The sequence below is a fragment of the Mytilus trossulus genome, chromosome 12 (genome assembly GCF_036588685.1).
Source record: "Mytilus trossulus isolate FHL-02 chromosome 12, PNRI_Mtr1.1.1.hap1, whole genome shotgun sequence".
Lineage (NCBI taxonomy): Eukaryota > Metazoa > Mollusca > Bivalvia > Mytilida > Mytilidae > Mytilus > Mytilus trossulus.
Window position 1 is genome coordinate 49,514,635 of NC_086384.1, and position 14,298 is coordinate 49,528,932.

Consider the following 14,298-nt stretch of genomic DNA (forward strand, 5'->3'; position numbering starts at 1 on the left):
GAAAGTGGTAATTATTTAACAATTTTGCATTAGTGTTAATGCTAATCTTACAGTGCAAGATGCATGCAGTACACTTAAATTTAAATAATGCCGTGACAGTTTATAGCGATATTTTTTGTAACAGCTCAGTGGCGGGTCCAGGGGTGTTCTGGGGATAGGAACCTTTTTTTTGGAGATCAATAAATTTGAATGGGAACATATAGTTGGAACACCCACCTTGTGTCCTGGATTGGGGACTCCACCCCCCCCCCCCCCCCCCCTTTTTTTTTTTTAAATAAATGGATCCGCCACTGCCCCTCATGCAGTTGAACAAGATGGACTGATTTTAATAACCTTTCTATTAAATGTTATCATTTTCTACTTATGTTACTTTAAAAGAAGTAACCAAAATCAATATATGCGTAATCTGTCCATATGTTAGTGTCATATATTATTAACTATTTAAAAGCCAATCGAGTAAAATACGGATCCATAAATGTATGCTTTGCTTAAATGATAAATATTTATGATTATTTATACTTTGATATAATTGATGGAATATTTTTCACATATTGATTGTTTGTACAACTTTTATGAGAGAAAAAAACGTATGTGCCTGCCCCAAGTCAGGAGCCTGTAATTCAGTGGTTGTCGTTTGTTTACTAGTATGTGCTACATATTTGTTTTTGTTCATTTGTTTTATATAATTAAGGCCGGTTGTTTTCTCGTTTGAATTGGATTTCATAGTTATTTCTGAACCTTTTAAAGATGACAATGCGATATGGACTTTGCTCATTGTTGAAGGCCGTACGGTGACCTACAGTTGTTAATTTCTGTGTCCTTTTGGTGGACAGTTGTCTCATTGGGTTTATACCACAGCTTCTATTTTATATGTATCATTATTGAACGCATACATATCGTTATCTAGGTTCTTCTATTTTAATTGTATATATATATAAATCTACTACCCCTTTCGAATAAACAAAGAATGGTACACAAAGAAGCTTTAAATAAAATACATTTCAAACAAAGATAAGAAAAAACCAACGAAAGTGGTAATTATTTAACAATTTTGCATTAGTGTTAATGCTAATCTTACAGTGCAAGATGCATGCAGTACACTTAAATTTAAATAATGCCGTGACAGTTTATAGCGATATTTTTTGTAACAGCTCAGTGGCGGGTCCAGGGGTGTTCTGGGGATAGGAACCTTTTTTTTGGAGATCAATAAATTTGAATGGGAACATATAGTTGGAACACCCACCTTGTGTCCTGGATTGGGGACTCCCCCTCCCCCTTTTTTTTTTAAATAAATGGATCCGCCACTGCCCCTCATGCAGTTGAACAAGATGGACTGATTTTAATAACCTTTCTATTAAATGTTATCATTTTCTACTTATGTTACTTTAAAAGAAGTAACCAAAATCAATATATGCGTAATCTGTCCATATGTTAGTGTCATATATTATTAACTATTTAAAAGCCAATCGAGTAAAATACGGATCCATAAATGTATGCTTTGCTTAAATGATAAATATTTATGATTATTTATACTTTGATATAATTGATGGAATATTTTTCACATATTGATTGTTTGTACAACTTTTATGAGAGAAAAAAACGTATGTGCCTGCCCCAAGTCAGGAGCCTGTAATTCAGTGGTTGTCGTTTGTTTACTAGTATGTGCTACATATTTGTTTTTGTTCATTTGTTTTATATAATTAAGGCCGGTTGTTTTCTCGTTTGAATTGGATTTCATAGTTATTTCTGAACCTTTTAAAGATGACAATGCGATATGGACTTTGCTCATTGTTGAAGGCCGTACGGTGACCTACAGTTGTTAATTTCTGTGTCCTTTGGTGGACAGTTGTCTCATTGGGTTTATACCACAGCTTCTATTTTATATGTATCATTATTGAACGCATACATATCGTTATCTAGGTTCTTCTATTTTAATTGTATATATATATAAATCTACTACCCCTTTCGAATAAACAAAGAATGGTACACAAAGAAGCTTTAAATAAAATACATTTCAAACAAAGATAAGAAAAAACCAACGAAAGTGGTAATTATTTAACAATTTTGCATTAGTGTTAATGCTAATCTTACAGTGCAAGATGCATGCAGTACACTTAAATTTAAATAATGCCGTGACAGTTTATAGCGATATTTTTTGTAACAGCTCAGTGGCGGGTCCAGGGGTGTTCTGGGGATAGGAACCTTTTTTTTGGAGATCAATAAATTTGAATGGGAACATATAGTTGGAACACCCACCTTGTGTCATGGATTGGAACCCCCCTTTTTTTTAAATGGATGGATCCGCCACTGCCCCTCATGCAGTCGGACAAGATGGACTGATTTTCAATAACCTATCTATTAAATAATATCATTTTCTACTTATGTTACTTTAAAAGAAGTAACCAAAATCAATATATGCGTAATCTGTCCATATGTTAGTGTCATATATTATTAACTATTTAAAAGCCAATCGAGTAAAATACGGATCTATAAATGTATGCTTTGCTTAAATGATAAATATTTATGATTATTTATACTTTGATATAATTGATGGAATATTTTTCAAATATTGATTGTTTGTACAACTTTTATGAGAGAAAAAAACGTATGTGCCTGCCCCAAGTCAGGAGCCTGTAATTCAGTGGTTGTCGTTTGTTTACTAGTATGTGCTACATATTTGTTTTTGTTCATTTGTTTTATATAATTAAGGCCGGTTGTTTTCTCGTTTGAATTGGATTTCATAGTTATTTCTGAACCTTTTAAAGATGACAATGCGATATGGACTTTGCTCATTGTTGAAGGCCGTACGGTGACCTACAGTTGTTAATTTCTGTGTCCTTTTGGTGGACAGTTGTCTCATTGGGTTTATACCACAGCTTCTATTTTATATGTATCATTATTGAACGCATACATATCGTTATCTAGGTTCTTCTATTTTAATTGTATATATATATAAATCTACTACCCCTTTCGAATAAACAAAGAATGGTACACAAAGAAGCTTTAAATAAAATACATTTCAAACAAAGATAAGAAAAAACCAACGAAAGTGGTAATTATTTAACAATTTTGCATTAGTGTTAATGCTAATCTTACAGTGCAAGATGCATGCAGTACACTTAAATTTAAATAATGCCGTGACAGTTTATAGCGATATTTTTTGTAACAGCTCAGTGGCGGGTCCAGGGGTGTTCTGGGGATAGGAACCTTTTTTTTGGAGATCAATAAATTTGAATGGGAACATATAGTTGGAACACCCACCTTGTGTCATGGATTGGAACCCCCCTTTTTTTTAAATGGATGGATCCGCCACTGCCCCTCATGCAGTCGGACAAGATGGACTGATTTTCAATAACCTATCTATTAAATAATATCATTTTCTACTTATGTTACTTTAAAAGAAGTAACCAAAATCAATATATGCGTAATCTGTCCATATGTTAGTGTCATATATTATTAACTATTTAAAAGCCAATCGAGTAAAATACGGATCTATAAATGTATGCTTTGCTTAAATGATAAATATTTATGATTATTTATACTTTGATATAATTGATGGAATATTTTTCACATATTGATTGTGTGTACAACTTTTATGAGAGAAAAAAACGTATGTGCCTGCCCCAAGTCAGGAGCCTGTAATTCAGTGGTTGTCGTTTGTTTACTAGTATGTGCTACATATTTGTTTTTGTTCATTTGTTTTATATAATTAAGGCCGGTTGTTTTCTCGTTTGAATTGGATTTCATAGTTATTTCTGAACCTTTTAAAGATGACAATGCGATATGGACTTTGCTCATTGTTGAAGGCCGTACGGTGACCTACAGTTGTTAATTTCTGTGTCCTTTGGTGGACAGTTGTCTCATTGGGTTTATACCACAGCTTCTATTTTATATGTATCATTATTGAACGCATACATATCGTTATCTAGGTTCTTCTATTTTAATTGTATATATATATAAATCTACTACCCCTTTCGAATAAACAAAGAATGGTACACAAAGAAGCTTTAAATAAAATACATTTCAAACAAAGATAAGAAAAAACCAACGAAAGTGGTAATTATTTAACAATTTTGCATTAGTGTTAATGCTAATCTTACAGTGCAAGATGCATGCAGTACACTTAAATTTAAATAATGCCGTGACAGTTTATAGCGATATTTTTTGTAACAGCTCAGTGGCGGGTCCAGGGGTGTTCTGGGGATAGGAACCTTTTTTTTGGAGATCAATAAATTTGAATGGGAACATATAGTTGGAACACCCACCTTGTGTCCTGGATTGGGGACTCCCCCCCCTTTTTTTTTTTTTTAAATAAATGGATCCGCCACTGCCCCTCATGCAGTTGAACAAGATGGACTGATTTTAATAACCTTTCTATTAAATGTTATCATTTTCTACTTATGTTACTTTAAAAGAAGTAACCAAAATCAATATATGCGTAATCTGTCCATATGTAAGTGTCATATATTACCAAACACAATAATAGTCAAAGTTTCAACAGGACATTCACGAAAGTTAGGCAGCAATCATTTCATTTTAAGGGGGGGGGGCTAATTTTGTTTTTTTAAGTTTGTTTCTAATTGTTCTGCCACTATATGTAATGCTAAAATTGAAATGAAAGAAAAAAATGTTTTCGCCCTGTCTCCAAAAAGTAATGTCTTTCGCCGAAGGAAAAAAATCCATAGTACCCCCCCCCCCCCCCCCCCCCGAAAATCAAAGGTTTGCTGCCTTAGGCATGTGTGGATAACTTTTATTCTTTAATAGTTAGTTTAAATAATTAAATAATTGTATATACATTTATTTACATAAATCTCTATGAAACCAGTTTTTGACAACTATTATTATAAAAGTTTAAATCGCCATTCAAAAAGTGTTTTCTTTTTAATTATTTTAAGTCGTTTACGTTTCACTAAATAAATATCTGTTCACGTTGCAATGCTCACAAATAAACCAAATATTTGGATTTTTTTCGTGAATTATTTGTCGTAACTTATTGTAAAAAATTGTATGTGTTCCTGTTTTCTCCTATTTTTCGCACATATACTGTCAGTCGAAATAGAAAGTACAATGATGTATTTTTAGTTTATTCTATTTTTAGATCATGTTATTACTACGCATATGGGCACTATTGCCACGATTACCTGAGGGCACCGATTACCTCAGGGCATACAGCAGCGGACCTAACTGCCATCTGCCCATGGACCCCTAACCCGAATAATCCAGTCGTTATATTACGCTCCCTATCGATCACTACATTAACCCATCGAAAGGTGGAGAGAATCGGAGACGGTAAGGGCTTGAATTATTCGAGTTAATGGACCCCCATTTTTATTTTTATAAATCTTTTACATGTATAAGCCATTTGTAAAAGTCTGATAAAATCTTATTTATTTTTTAATAGTTTTTGAGAACTTTAACAATAGACAATAGACAATAGACAATATTTTATTGGCACAAACGCATTTACAATAAATGGTAATGACCGAATGGATAAACAATTTGCTATACATGGTAGTAAAATACAAACAATTATATATATATGTGAATAAACGATTAAAGGTATAATGAAAATCTATTACAATAGATTACTTCTTGCATTAAAACAATTTGTTACGAAAGAGGAAGATAATTTTAGTGCCTTATAGGATGTATTATTAAGTATGAGATTTATTATATTTTTATCACACAATGTGGTTACACTTTTTCCTGTAATATTAAACATTTTTAATACAAAAGACTCTCTAATACTGGAGTAACCGCTACAGTGTAGCAACATGTGCTGTTCATTTTCAATTTCGCCACTTTTACAGATTTCACAAATTCTTTGATCTCTGGGCATTTTTAAATATCTTCCTCTTTCAATGGCAAGGTTATGAGCACTAACTCTTAATTTACATAATGATGATCGATCTGATCTATTTTTTAAAGCATCAACATAACCTGCCCGTTCATTAATTTTGTAGACACTCTGGAAAAATATTAATTTAGGAGATGCTGAAATATTTGCATGTTGTTCCTGAAAACCCTGATCAGTTAGTCTTTGTTTTATGAAACCAAACAGGGGTTTAATAGTAAGGTTATCATTTGACAAATAAGATAAACCTAAGTTTTGAATAATAATATTTAACTTTTTAACCCATGGGTTGCTTTTTTTTGTAGCATTATATATTTGGTGAACTAAACTTCCTTCTGAAGTGATTAAATGATCCCAGAATTTAATGCTAGATAACATTATCCTATTTTTCAATGGCAGTCTTGCAAGTTCGGAACGACATGCATCATTCGAGGCCTTACAGTGTACTCCTAAGATTTCTTTAATAAATTTTATATGCAACTTTCGTAGGCATCACTGTCTTTAAATGTCGAAATAATCCCCCAGATTTCACTACAATAAAGGAGAATAGGGGCTACTAAGGAATCAAAAAGTTTTTCCAGAAGTTTACAAGGGTTATCTAATCCTATTGTTTTCTTTATTTTAAAATACGCTTTCCTAGCTTTTTCCATAAGCGAAGTGATGGCGACATTAAAACTGCCATTATATCTAATATTTATACCCAAGTAACAATAAGTATTAACTGTCTCTAAGGATTTGCCATTATAATAAAATTCGTTCAGAAAAGACTTTCCGTTTGAATTAAAAACCATTACTTTTGATTTCTCTGTATTGACTTGCAATTTCCAAGAAGAACAATAATTACTTAATGTATTGATACAATTTTGCAAACCCTCTTTGCTATCAGATAATAATACAATATCACTGGTCAATGATAAAGCTATGAAAAATCAAGAGAGAAGATTTCCTGTCCAAATTCCAACGGCTAATATCTTGAAAACAAGCACATTGACCCCTATATTTGTTTTGCTTTCTTGATTCGTCAATTAATCCCCTATCAATATATACTAGTGAAATGGAAAGCTATTTAGTTTGAAACTGAATTAAATCTAATTGTAAAATTATATTTTAAAAATAGCTGCAAATTTCACAAAATATAGATTATAAGTGTCACGGAATAGAAGTTCCTTCATAATATAAGTTCCAAATGGAAAAACTATTCTGGAATATTATTTCCACAGGAATAAATATTACAGTAGATGTTCCTAACGGAATAAATAGTATAGAATAGTTGTTCCAACAGGTACAGGTATTATGACATTGTTTATAATAAAGTTTCCACTGGAACTTCTGTCAGGTGGAACAAATATACGTTGACAAGAGAACGCATTTCTCCTGAAACTTATATTTGTAATTGTTTCGAAAATATTTTTTGTCTTTATTTTGGGGGGACATTAAATATTTAAAAGTTGCAATTGCCTTTACATTTTTGTTACTATCTTTCAGTAACTATAAGTACTATTATTTCAATGCCTTGATTCTATTGTTTTATGGTAGAAAAAACTGGCTCATATCGATCTTTTAAGTAAAGCCAATTGCAACTAATTCTTAAAGATTGTTCTTATGTTGTGCTTTTTCACCACTGTCCTAGTTTAGTGAAAGGTGGAATGCTCCCAAATTCTTATGTGCCTGTCCTAATTTAGGGGCCTGTAGTTCTGTGGTTGTCGTTGGTTCGTGTCTATCATATTGTTTGTCGTAAACTGTTTTCAGACTAATAAGGCCTTTAATCTTCTGGTTTGAGTGTTTCAAATTTCTTATTTTTCAGGAGAACATTTTACACAAGCAGGACAGTTACATTACAGGAAAACACAAAAATAATCATAACCTTTAACCCCTGTTTATTATGCTTTCATATAAAAATTTATTAAAAAGACATGAATATATGTTTGTGGATGTTTGATTTCCACTGCTGTCCTGTTAGAAACATGATTAAAAAAGACAAAAATGTGACTGTCATATATCAGTTTTTGTCAATGATTTCCATTGCTGTCCATATTTGGAAAGTAATTGTGACATTCACCAATACGTCGAACATCTGACGTCTGGCAGTGAATGCTGCCACCAAATCTGTAGGAATCTCTGTAGGGTACACGGATACACTTAATACCTGAAATATATATAAATAGTATCTTAATAGACAACTTTCTCGAGTTCGATGCATTTCCCTCAAAAACTCTGGTTTTAGTGAACGTCATTTGTGCGTTTAGGGGCGTCGTCACTTCCTGTCCAATGTTGTGCGAGTGGTTGGAAAACTATAATTCTATATTGTATGAATTATTTTCGGCAAATTGAATTCTCAAAATTGACAATCAGCACTGCTGTCATTAGGGAATTGTCATCAAGCACCTACAAAACAACAAATATTTCTAGTTTATCCTGCACGATGAGGATCACTAAGATGCTTGATGAACGTTAATAGTGCAGGGATATAGGCGACCCCATCTATCTGGTAAATGAGGTCTTAAAGGCGCGTATAATTGAAGAGCTTTTTCCGGTGATGGATGAACTCGAAAGTGGTCTATTGTTTACAGTTCTCTACATTTAATATGAAATATATTGAGATTAAATAATCTGAATAAATCTGAATTTTCATCTAAAAGAATAAACTTATAAGATTTTTTAAACTATAAATATTAATATTTTTAAAAGCACAAATTATTTTAGCTTGATTCTTATTTGTTTTTAAAATTGGCATTTTATGGGGATATAACTCTGATATATTGCATTTTCTGAAGGAATCTACATATAATTTTTCAAATTTGTATTTTTGCCGGGAAAAATGTGCGGCACTCTATCTTTTCTTTTCATATTCTTAATGCACTTTCAAAAAGCTATCTTCTTGTATTTCATTTTTCAATTCTATCATTTAGTTTAGCTTCTAATCAAATAATGGTGTTTTGTCTTGTATAAACCATACAAAATGTGTAATTTTGTCAGCCTGTAGCTTGAGTAAATGCATGATGACCTATCATTTTTATAATATATTTTTGAACATATTACAATATATACTTCGTCTTAGCAAAGTATAAAAAAATTCTATAATTTCTAATGTATACTTCTATTACCACCTTAAGATGAAATATTCTACTGAAGAATTCAACAGAATAATAGAAGAATTTGATCTCGCTCAATCTTTTTGCAATTTTGCTTGTTACAAAACTTTCAATTTTCCAAATAAACAGCTGCGCCATGAGTGCATGATACGCCCGACGTATTATGTGGAAGTTATATGCAATAATCATAAATAGTTTCTGAGAAAGTTTTAAGCAATAACCATATATTGTTTTTGAGACACAGCAGGACATGTGAAACCCCCAACCCTGTTTTTTTTTATAAAAAAACTAAATACATGTATCACTAAAATAAAATTTTGAATCAAAACCAAAAAGTTTACAGATCTTTAGATTAATACAACAAAGAAGTGTGCAACGTTTTAAGCAATAATCATAAACTATTTTTGAGATACGGCATGACATGTAAAAATAACTCCCCTGTTTAACAAAATACTCAATAACTCAAAAATGAAATTTTGAATCATCATCAAAAAGTAGACAGATCTTTAGATTAATATAACAAAGAAGTGTGCAAAGTTTTAAGCAATAATAATAAATCGTTTTTGAGATACAGTGCAACATGTAAAAATGACCTCCCCCTTTTTTACAAAATACTAAATAACTGAAAAATGAAATTTTAAATCATCACCAAAAAGTAGACAGATCTTTAGATTAATATAACAAAGAAGTGTGCAAAGTTTTAAGCAATAATAATAAATCGTTTTTGAGATACGGTGCAACATGTAAAAATGACCTCCCCCTTTTTTACAAAATACTAAATAACTGAAAAATGAAATTCTAAATCATCACCAAAAAGTATACAGATCTTAAGATTAATATAACAAAGAAGTGTGTAAAGTTTTAAGCAATAATCATAAATTGTTTTTGAGATACGGCGCGACATGTAAAAAACCCCTCCCTTTTTTACAAAATTCTCAATAACTCAAAAACAAAATTTTGAATCATTACCAAAAAGTATACAGATCTTAAAATTAATATAACTTAGAAGTGTGTAAAGTTTTAAGCAATAATCAAAAATAGTTTTTGATATACAGTGTGACATGTGAAAAAAACTCACCCCTGTTTAAGTTACAAAGTACCGTAACTCAAAAGTTTTAATCTTCTTTTCACCAAAAAGTATACATATCATTTGATCATCATAAGAAACAACCATAATAAGTTTCATGAAATTTGGATAAGTGGTTCTCAAGTTATGGCGTGACATGTTTACGCCGGACAGACGGACGGACAGACAGACGGACAAACGGGCCGACAACAGACATTTGTATAACATAATACGACCTGTCAAAATTTTTGACGGGCGTATAATAAAAACTAAGGATTTTCTTATCCCAGGAATAGATTACCTCAGCTGTATTTGGCACAACTTTTGGGACTTTTGGGTCTTCAATGCTCTTCATTGTTGTACTTGTGTGGCTTTACAACCGTTTTTGATTTGAGCATCACTGATGAGTCCTTTGTAGACCAAACTCGTGTCTGGCGTATTGAATTATAATCATTGTACCTTTGATAACTATTTACACCAATGGGTCGATGTCACTGCTGGTGTACGTTTAGTCCCACTAGCCCAGTAGTCAGCACAACTTTTATGAATATTGGGTGATCAATGCTCTTTAAATTTGTACTTGTTTGGCTTTACAACTGTTTTGATTTGAGCTTCACAGATGAGCCTTATGTAGACACGTCTGGCGTATTAAATTATTATAATTCTGGTACCTTTGTTAACTATAATCGAGCTTTAAAATGGTACAGACCGACAGGAAGATGGAAGGAAGGAATGGTCAAGGGTAACACTTCATGTCCCCATGTTTTATGGCAGGTATATAAAAATAGACTAATCATACCTAATGACTCAAAGAAGGAATGGTCAAGGGTAACACTTCATGTCCCTGTTTCCCATGGCAGGCATGGTCAAGTGTAACACTACATGTCCCTGTCTCCCATGGTAGGCATGGTCAAGGGTAACACTACATGTCCCTGTCTCCCATGGCAGGCACGGTCAAGGGTAACACTACATGGCCCTGTCTCCCATGATAGGCATGGTCAAGGGTTACACTACATGTCCCTGTCTCCCATGGCAGGCATGGTCAAGGGTAACACTACATAGCCCTGTCTTTTATCGCAGGCATGGTCAAGGGTAACACTACATGTCCTGTCTTTTATGGCAGGCATGGTCAAGGGTAACACTACATGTCCTGTCTTTTATGACAGGCATGGTCAAGGGAAACACTACATGTCCTGTCTTTTATCGCAGGCATGGTCAAGAGTAACACTACATGGTCTGTTTTTTTATGGCAGACATGGTCAAGGTTCCACCTCATGTCCTGTCTTTTATGGCAGGCATGGTCAATGGTAACACTACATGGCCCTGTCTTTTCTGGCAGGGATGGTTAAGGGTAACACTTCATGTCCTGTCTTTTATGGCAGGCATGGTCAAGGGTAACACTACATGGCCCTGTCTCCCAAGGCAGGCATGGTCAAGGGTAAAACTACATATCATGTCTCCCATGGTAGGCATGGTCAAGAGCAACACTACATGGCCCTCTCTCCCATGGCAGGCATGGTCAAGGGTAACACTACATAGCCCTGTCTCCCATTGTAGGCATGGTCAAGGGTTAAACTACATCTCCCCTTCTCCCATGGCAGGCATGGTCAAGGGTAACACTACATAGCCCTGTCTTTTATCGCAGGCATGATCAAGGGTAACACTACATGTCCTGTCTTTTATGGCAGGCATGATCAAGGGTAACACTACATGTCCTGTCTTTTATGGCAGGCATGGTCACGAGTAACACTACATGTCCTGTTTTTTATGGCAGGCATGGTCAAGGTACCACAATGCATTTTTCTTATGTGTATGGGTAAATTTTCTCTAAAGAAGACTAACTCCGTTCTCTGTAATATGTGTGGTTGTCCGTTTTGATTCCAATTATTCTTTCAATGTATGATATACATAAGTCTCAGTACATTGGAGTTGATACACATGCTTATTGCAACTGCTCAATCCTTTAATACCCTGGTCCCTCTTTTGTTTTACGTGTCTGGGTATTTTCTTTTTCTTTACATTTCATCGTTTGTGTGTCCAGTCTCAGTCTGTGCTGTTCTAGTTCGCTATGTTTTTTGTGTGTGTTTTGATCTACCTTCTTTCACTACATCGTCGGTTACCCCCTTTCGCGTATCAAGGGAGTGAGGTTTCATCACTATTAACATGATTAACTACATAAAGAAATATATCGGAGTTGGATAACACTACCCGCCCTCTTTGGTCGCAACACTTTTTACCCCTTGCATCACTCATCTGAGTTTTATTTAAATTTGGTTTGTCGCAGAAATAAGGGACTAATGCAGCGTCAGTCAAATTGAGAAAAACAAAGAGAAAAATACATACCCATATCCTTAAAAATAAGATGGCAACTAGGACGAAATATGTGCTCAGAAAATATAAGCAATTCCTATTATGAATAGTATTATACGGTTTCATGTTCGGTAATATGAATCCACGAAATACGGAGACAGCACACAGCACTTCCAATAGCGATCGAGGAGATGACATTCAATTTGTTTGTAGTGATACCAATTTTATATCCCGGGCTTATTTCAAAATCTAGAAAAATATGCCTCTCTTATAATGGTTGAAGGAAGTGCAGGACTGATGATGTACAACAAAACGAAAAACAAATATGACGGACATGAACATTTCGGCAACTTCTCTTCTTTTTCTTTTAAAATATTCATTAGGAAAAGTGATATCAGGTCGGTGACTCTTTAGGCAGCAACCATTTAATTATCGGGGGGGGGGGGGCATGGATTTTTTTGGAAAAAAAAAATGTTTCCAGTTTGGGGAGAAAAAAATAATTTTGTTTTTGAATCTGAGAAAAAAAAAATTGTTTGTTTCACCCTCATCTGCCACTATATGTAATGCTAAAATTGAAAGAAAAAAAATGTATTCGACTTGTCGCGAAAAAAATAGATTGTTTGTCCAGGGAAAAAAAAACATAGCACCCCCCCCCCCCCCTTTCCCCCCAGAAAATCAAATGGTTGCTGCCTTATGACAAAAGTCACATAGAAATAAACAGTCAACGTTTTTTGACTGTTCAAATAGAACGAGTGCAGTATAAAAGCCAATAACAACTAGTAAGAAATCTAAGACAACGTGTGACATTCTTGTCCTGCTTGTGTCTTTCTCAAATTGTTTAATTGTAAAAGCTTACTACATTATGTGTTTTTGGGCAAACTTGACACTTATTTTTTATTTAAAGATTGTTTTCAAGGTGAAAAATATTTAGATATCATTTTACTATTTACAGTTCTTAAGTCCTATTTGTCAACTACACTATTCAATAATTTAATTTTGAATGTAACGTGTCTCCTGATTAGCTGACATTGTTTTGTTTATCAGGTCATAGACATAATTTTTTCATGTGACTGTGTGACGTCATAAACATTTTTTTTTCATAATTAACCCCAGTTTTAAATGAAATTAAGAATTAAATCATTACAAATGACTGTAACATTTGTTCTGTGTATGAAGAAATAACATAAAAAATGTGATTAACACTGAATAACCCACGTACTAAAAACGAGCCATCATTGCAATTATAGGACAACACTTTTATTCCAGAAAGTACATTTTTATTTATCATTGTACAAACAATTGTAAATAAAGGGCAATAACTCCTTATTCATTTGTTTGGTCAGAGAAAGTAAATTCGTTAAAAATAAAATGTGGGACTACTAACTCTAAGGTCATGCAATCATCTTGAAAAATATTCATATTAAAAATAAAGAGGTATTGGTTTTCTTTATGACAAAATTGAAAACCACTTATATACAGCTTACTCGATAAAATATATTAAATATGTTTCAATATGAACAACCTATATGTACTGGATTCAGATCACCAGGAAAGTGAGCTTCGTGTACTCTATAACCACGAGATTTCACATGACGTCTGAGCCAATCAATGCCTTTTCTATTAGCTGTCATGCTCTGCTGCACAATCAGATCTTTTCCAAGTCTCAAAACTTCAGCTGCGTCAAAACACTAGTGAAATTAAAAAAAATATTCTATAATTAATATAAAGATAAATTATGTCTAGTTTATACTTTACATGTGTATCTAGAGCATGTAGAGAGCATGATTCTAATAACAAATAGTAAAAGTCCTCTAAGATTCTAACTCTGTGTATGAAAGTAAGTGCTCTAACCGACAAGGCTCAGCAGCTTACGCCTGGATTAGTATCTACTACCCATACTAAGGGAAACAATCCTGTCAGACATGTGTTGTACACCTTGCTGTCGGAAATGTAGAACACAATTTCCTATACCTGTA

At 33.4% G+C, this 14,298-nt stretch overlaps 1 protein-coding gene across 2 annotated transcripts in view; it reads right to left on the reverse strand.

Annotated features, from left to right (window-relative positions):
- Window positions 1-14,298, reverse strand: part of LOC134692754 (glycine amidinotransferase, mitochondrial-like) — a 647,170-nt gene that overhangs the window by 458,135 nt on the left and 174,737 nt on the right. The window contains exon 5 of one of the 2 annotated variants that reach the window (XM_063553267.1): window positions 13,845-14,010. In XM_063553267.1, the coding sequence (XP_063409337.1) occupies window positions 13,845-14,010 (166 nt within the window). Of the gene's footprint in view, window positions 1-7,793; window positions 8,001-13,844; window positions 14,011-14,298 lie in introns of those variants that run through there. The other variant, XM_063553266.1, reaches the window with a different exon arrangement.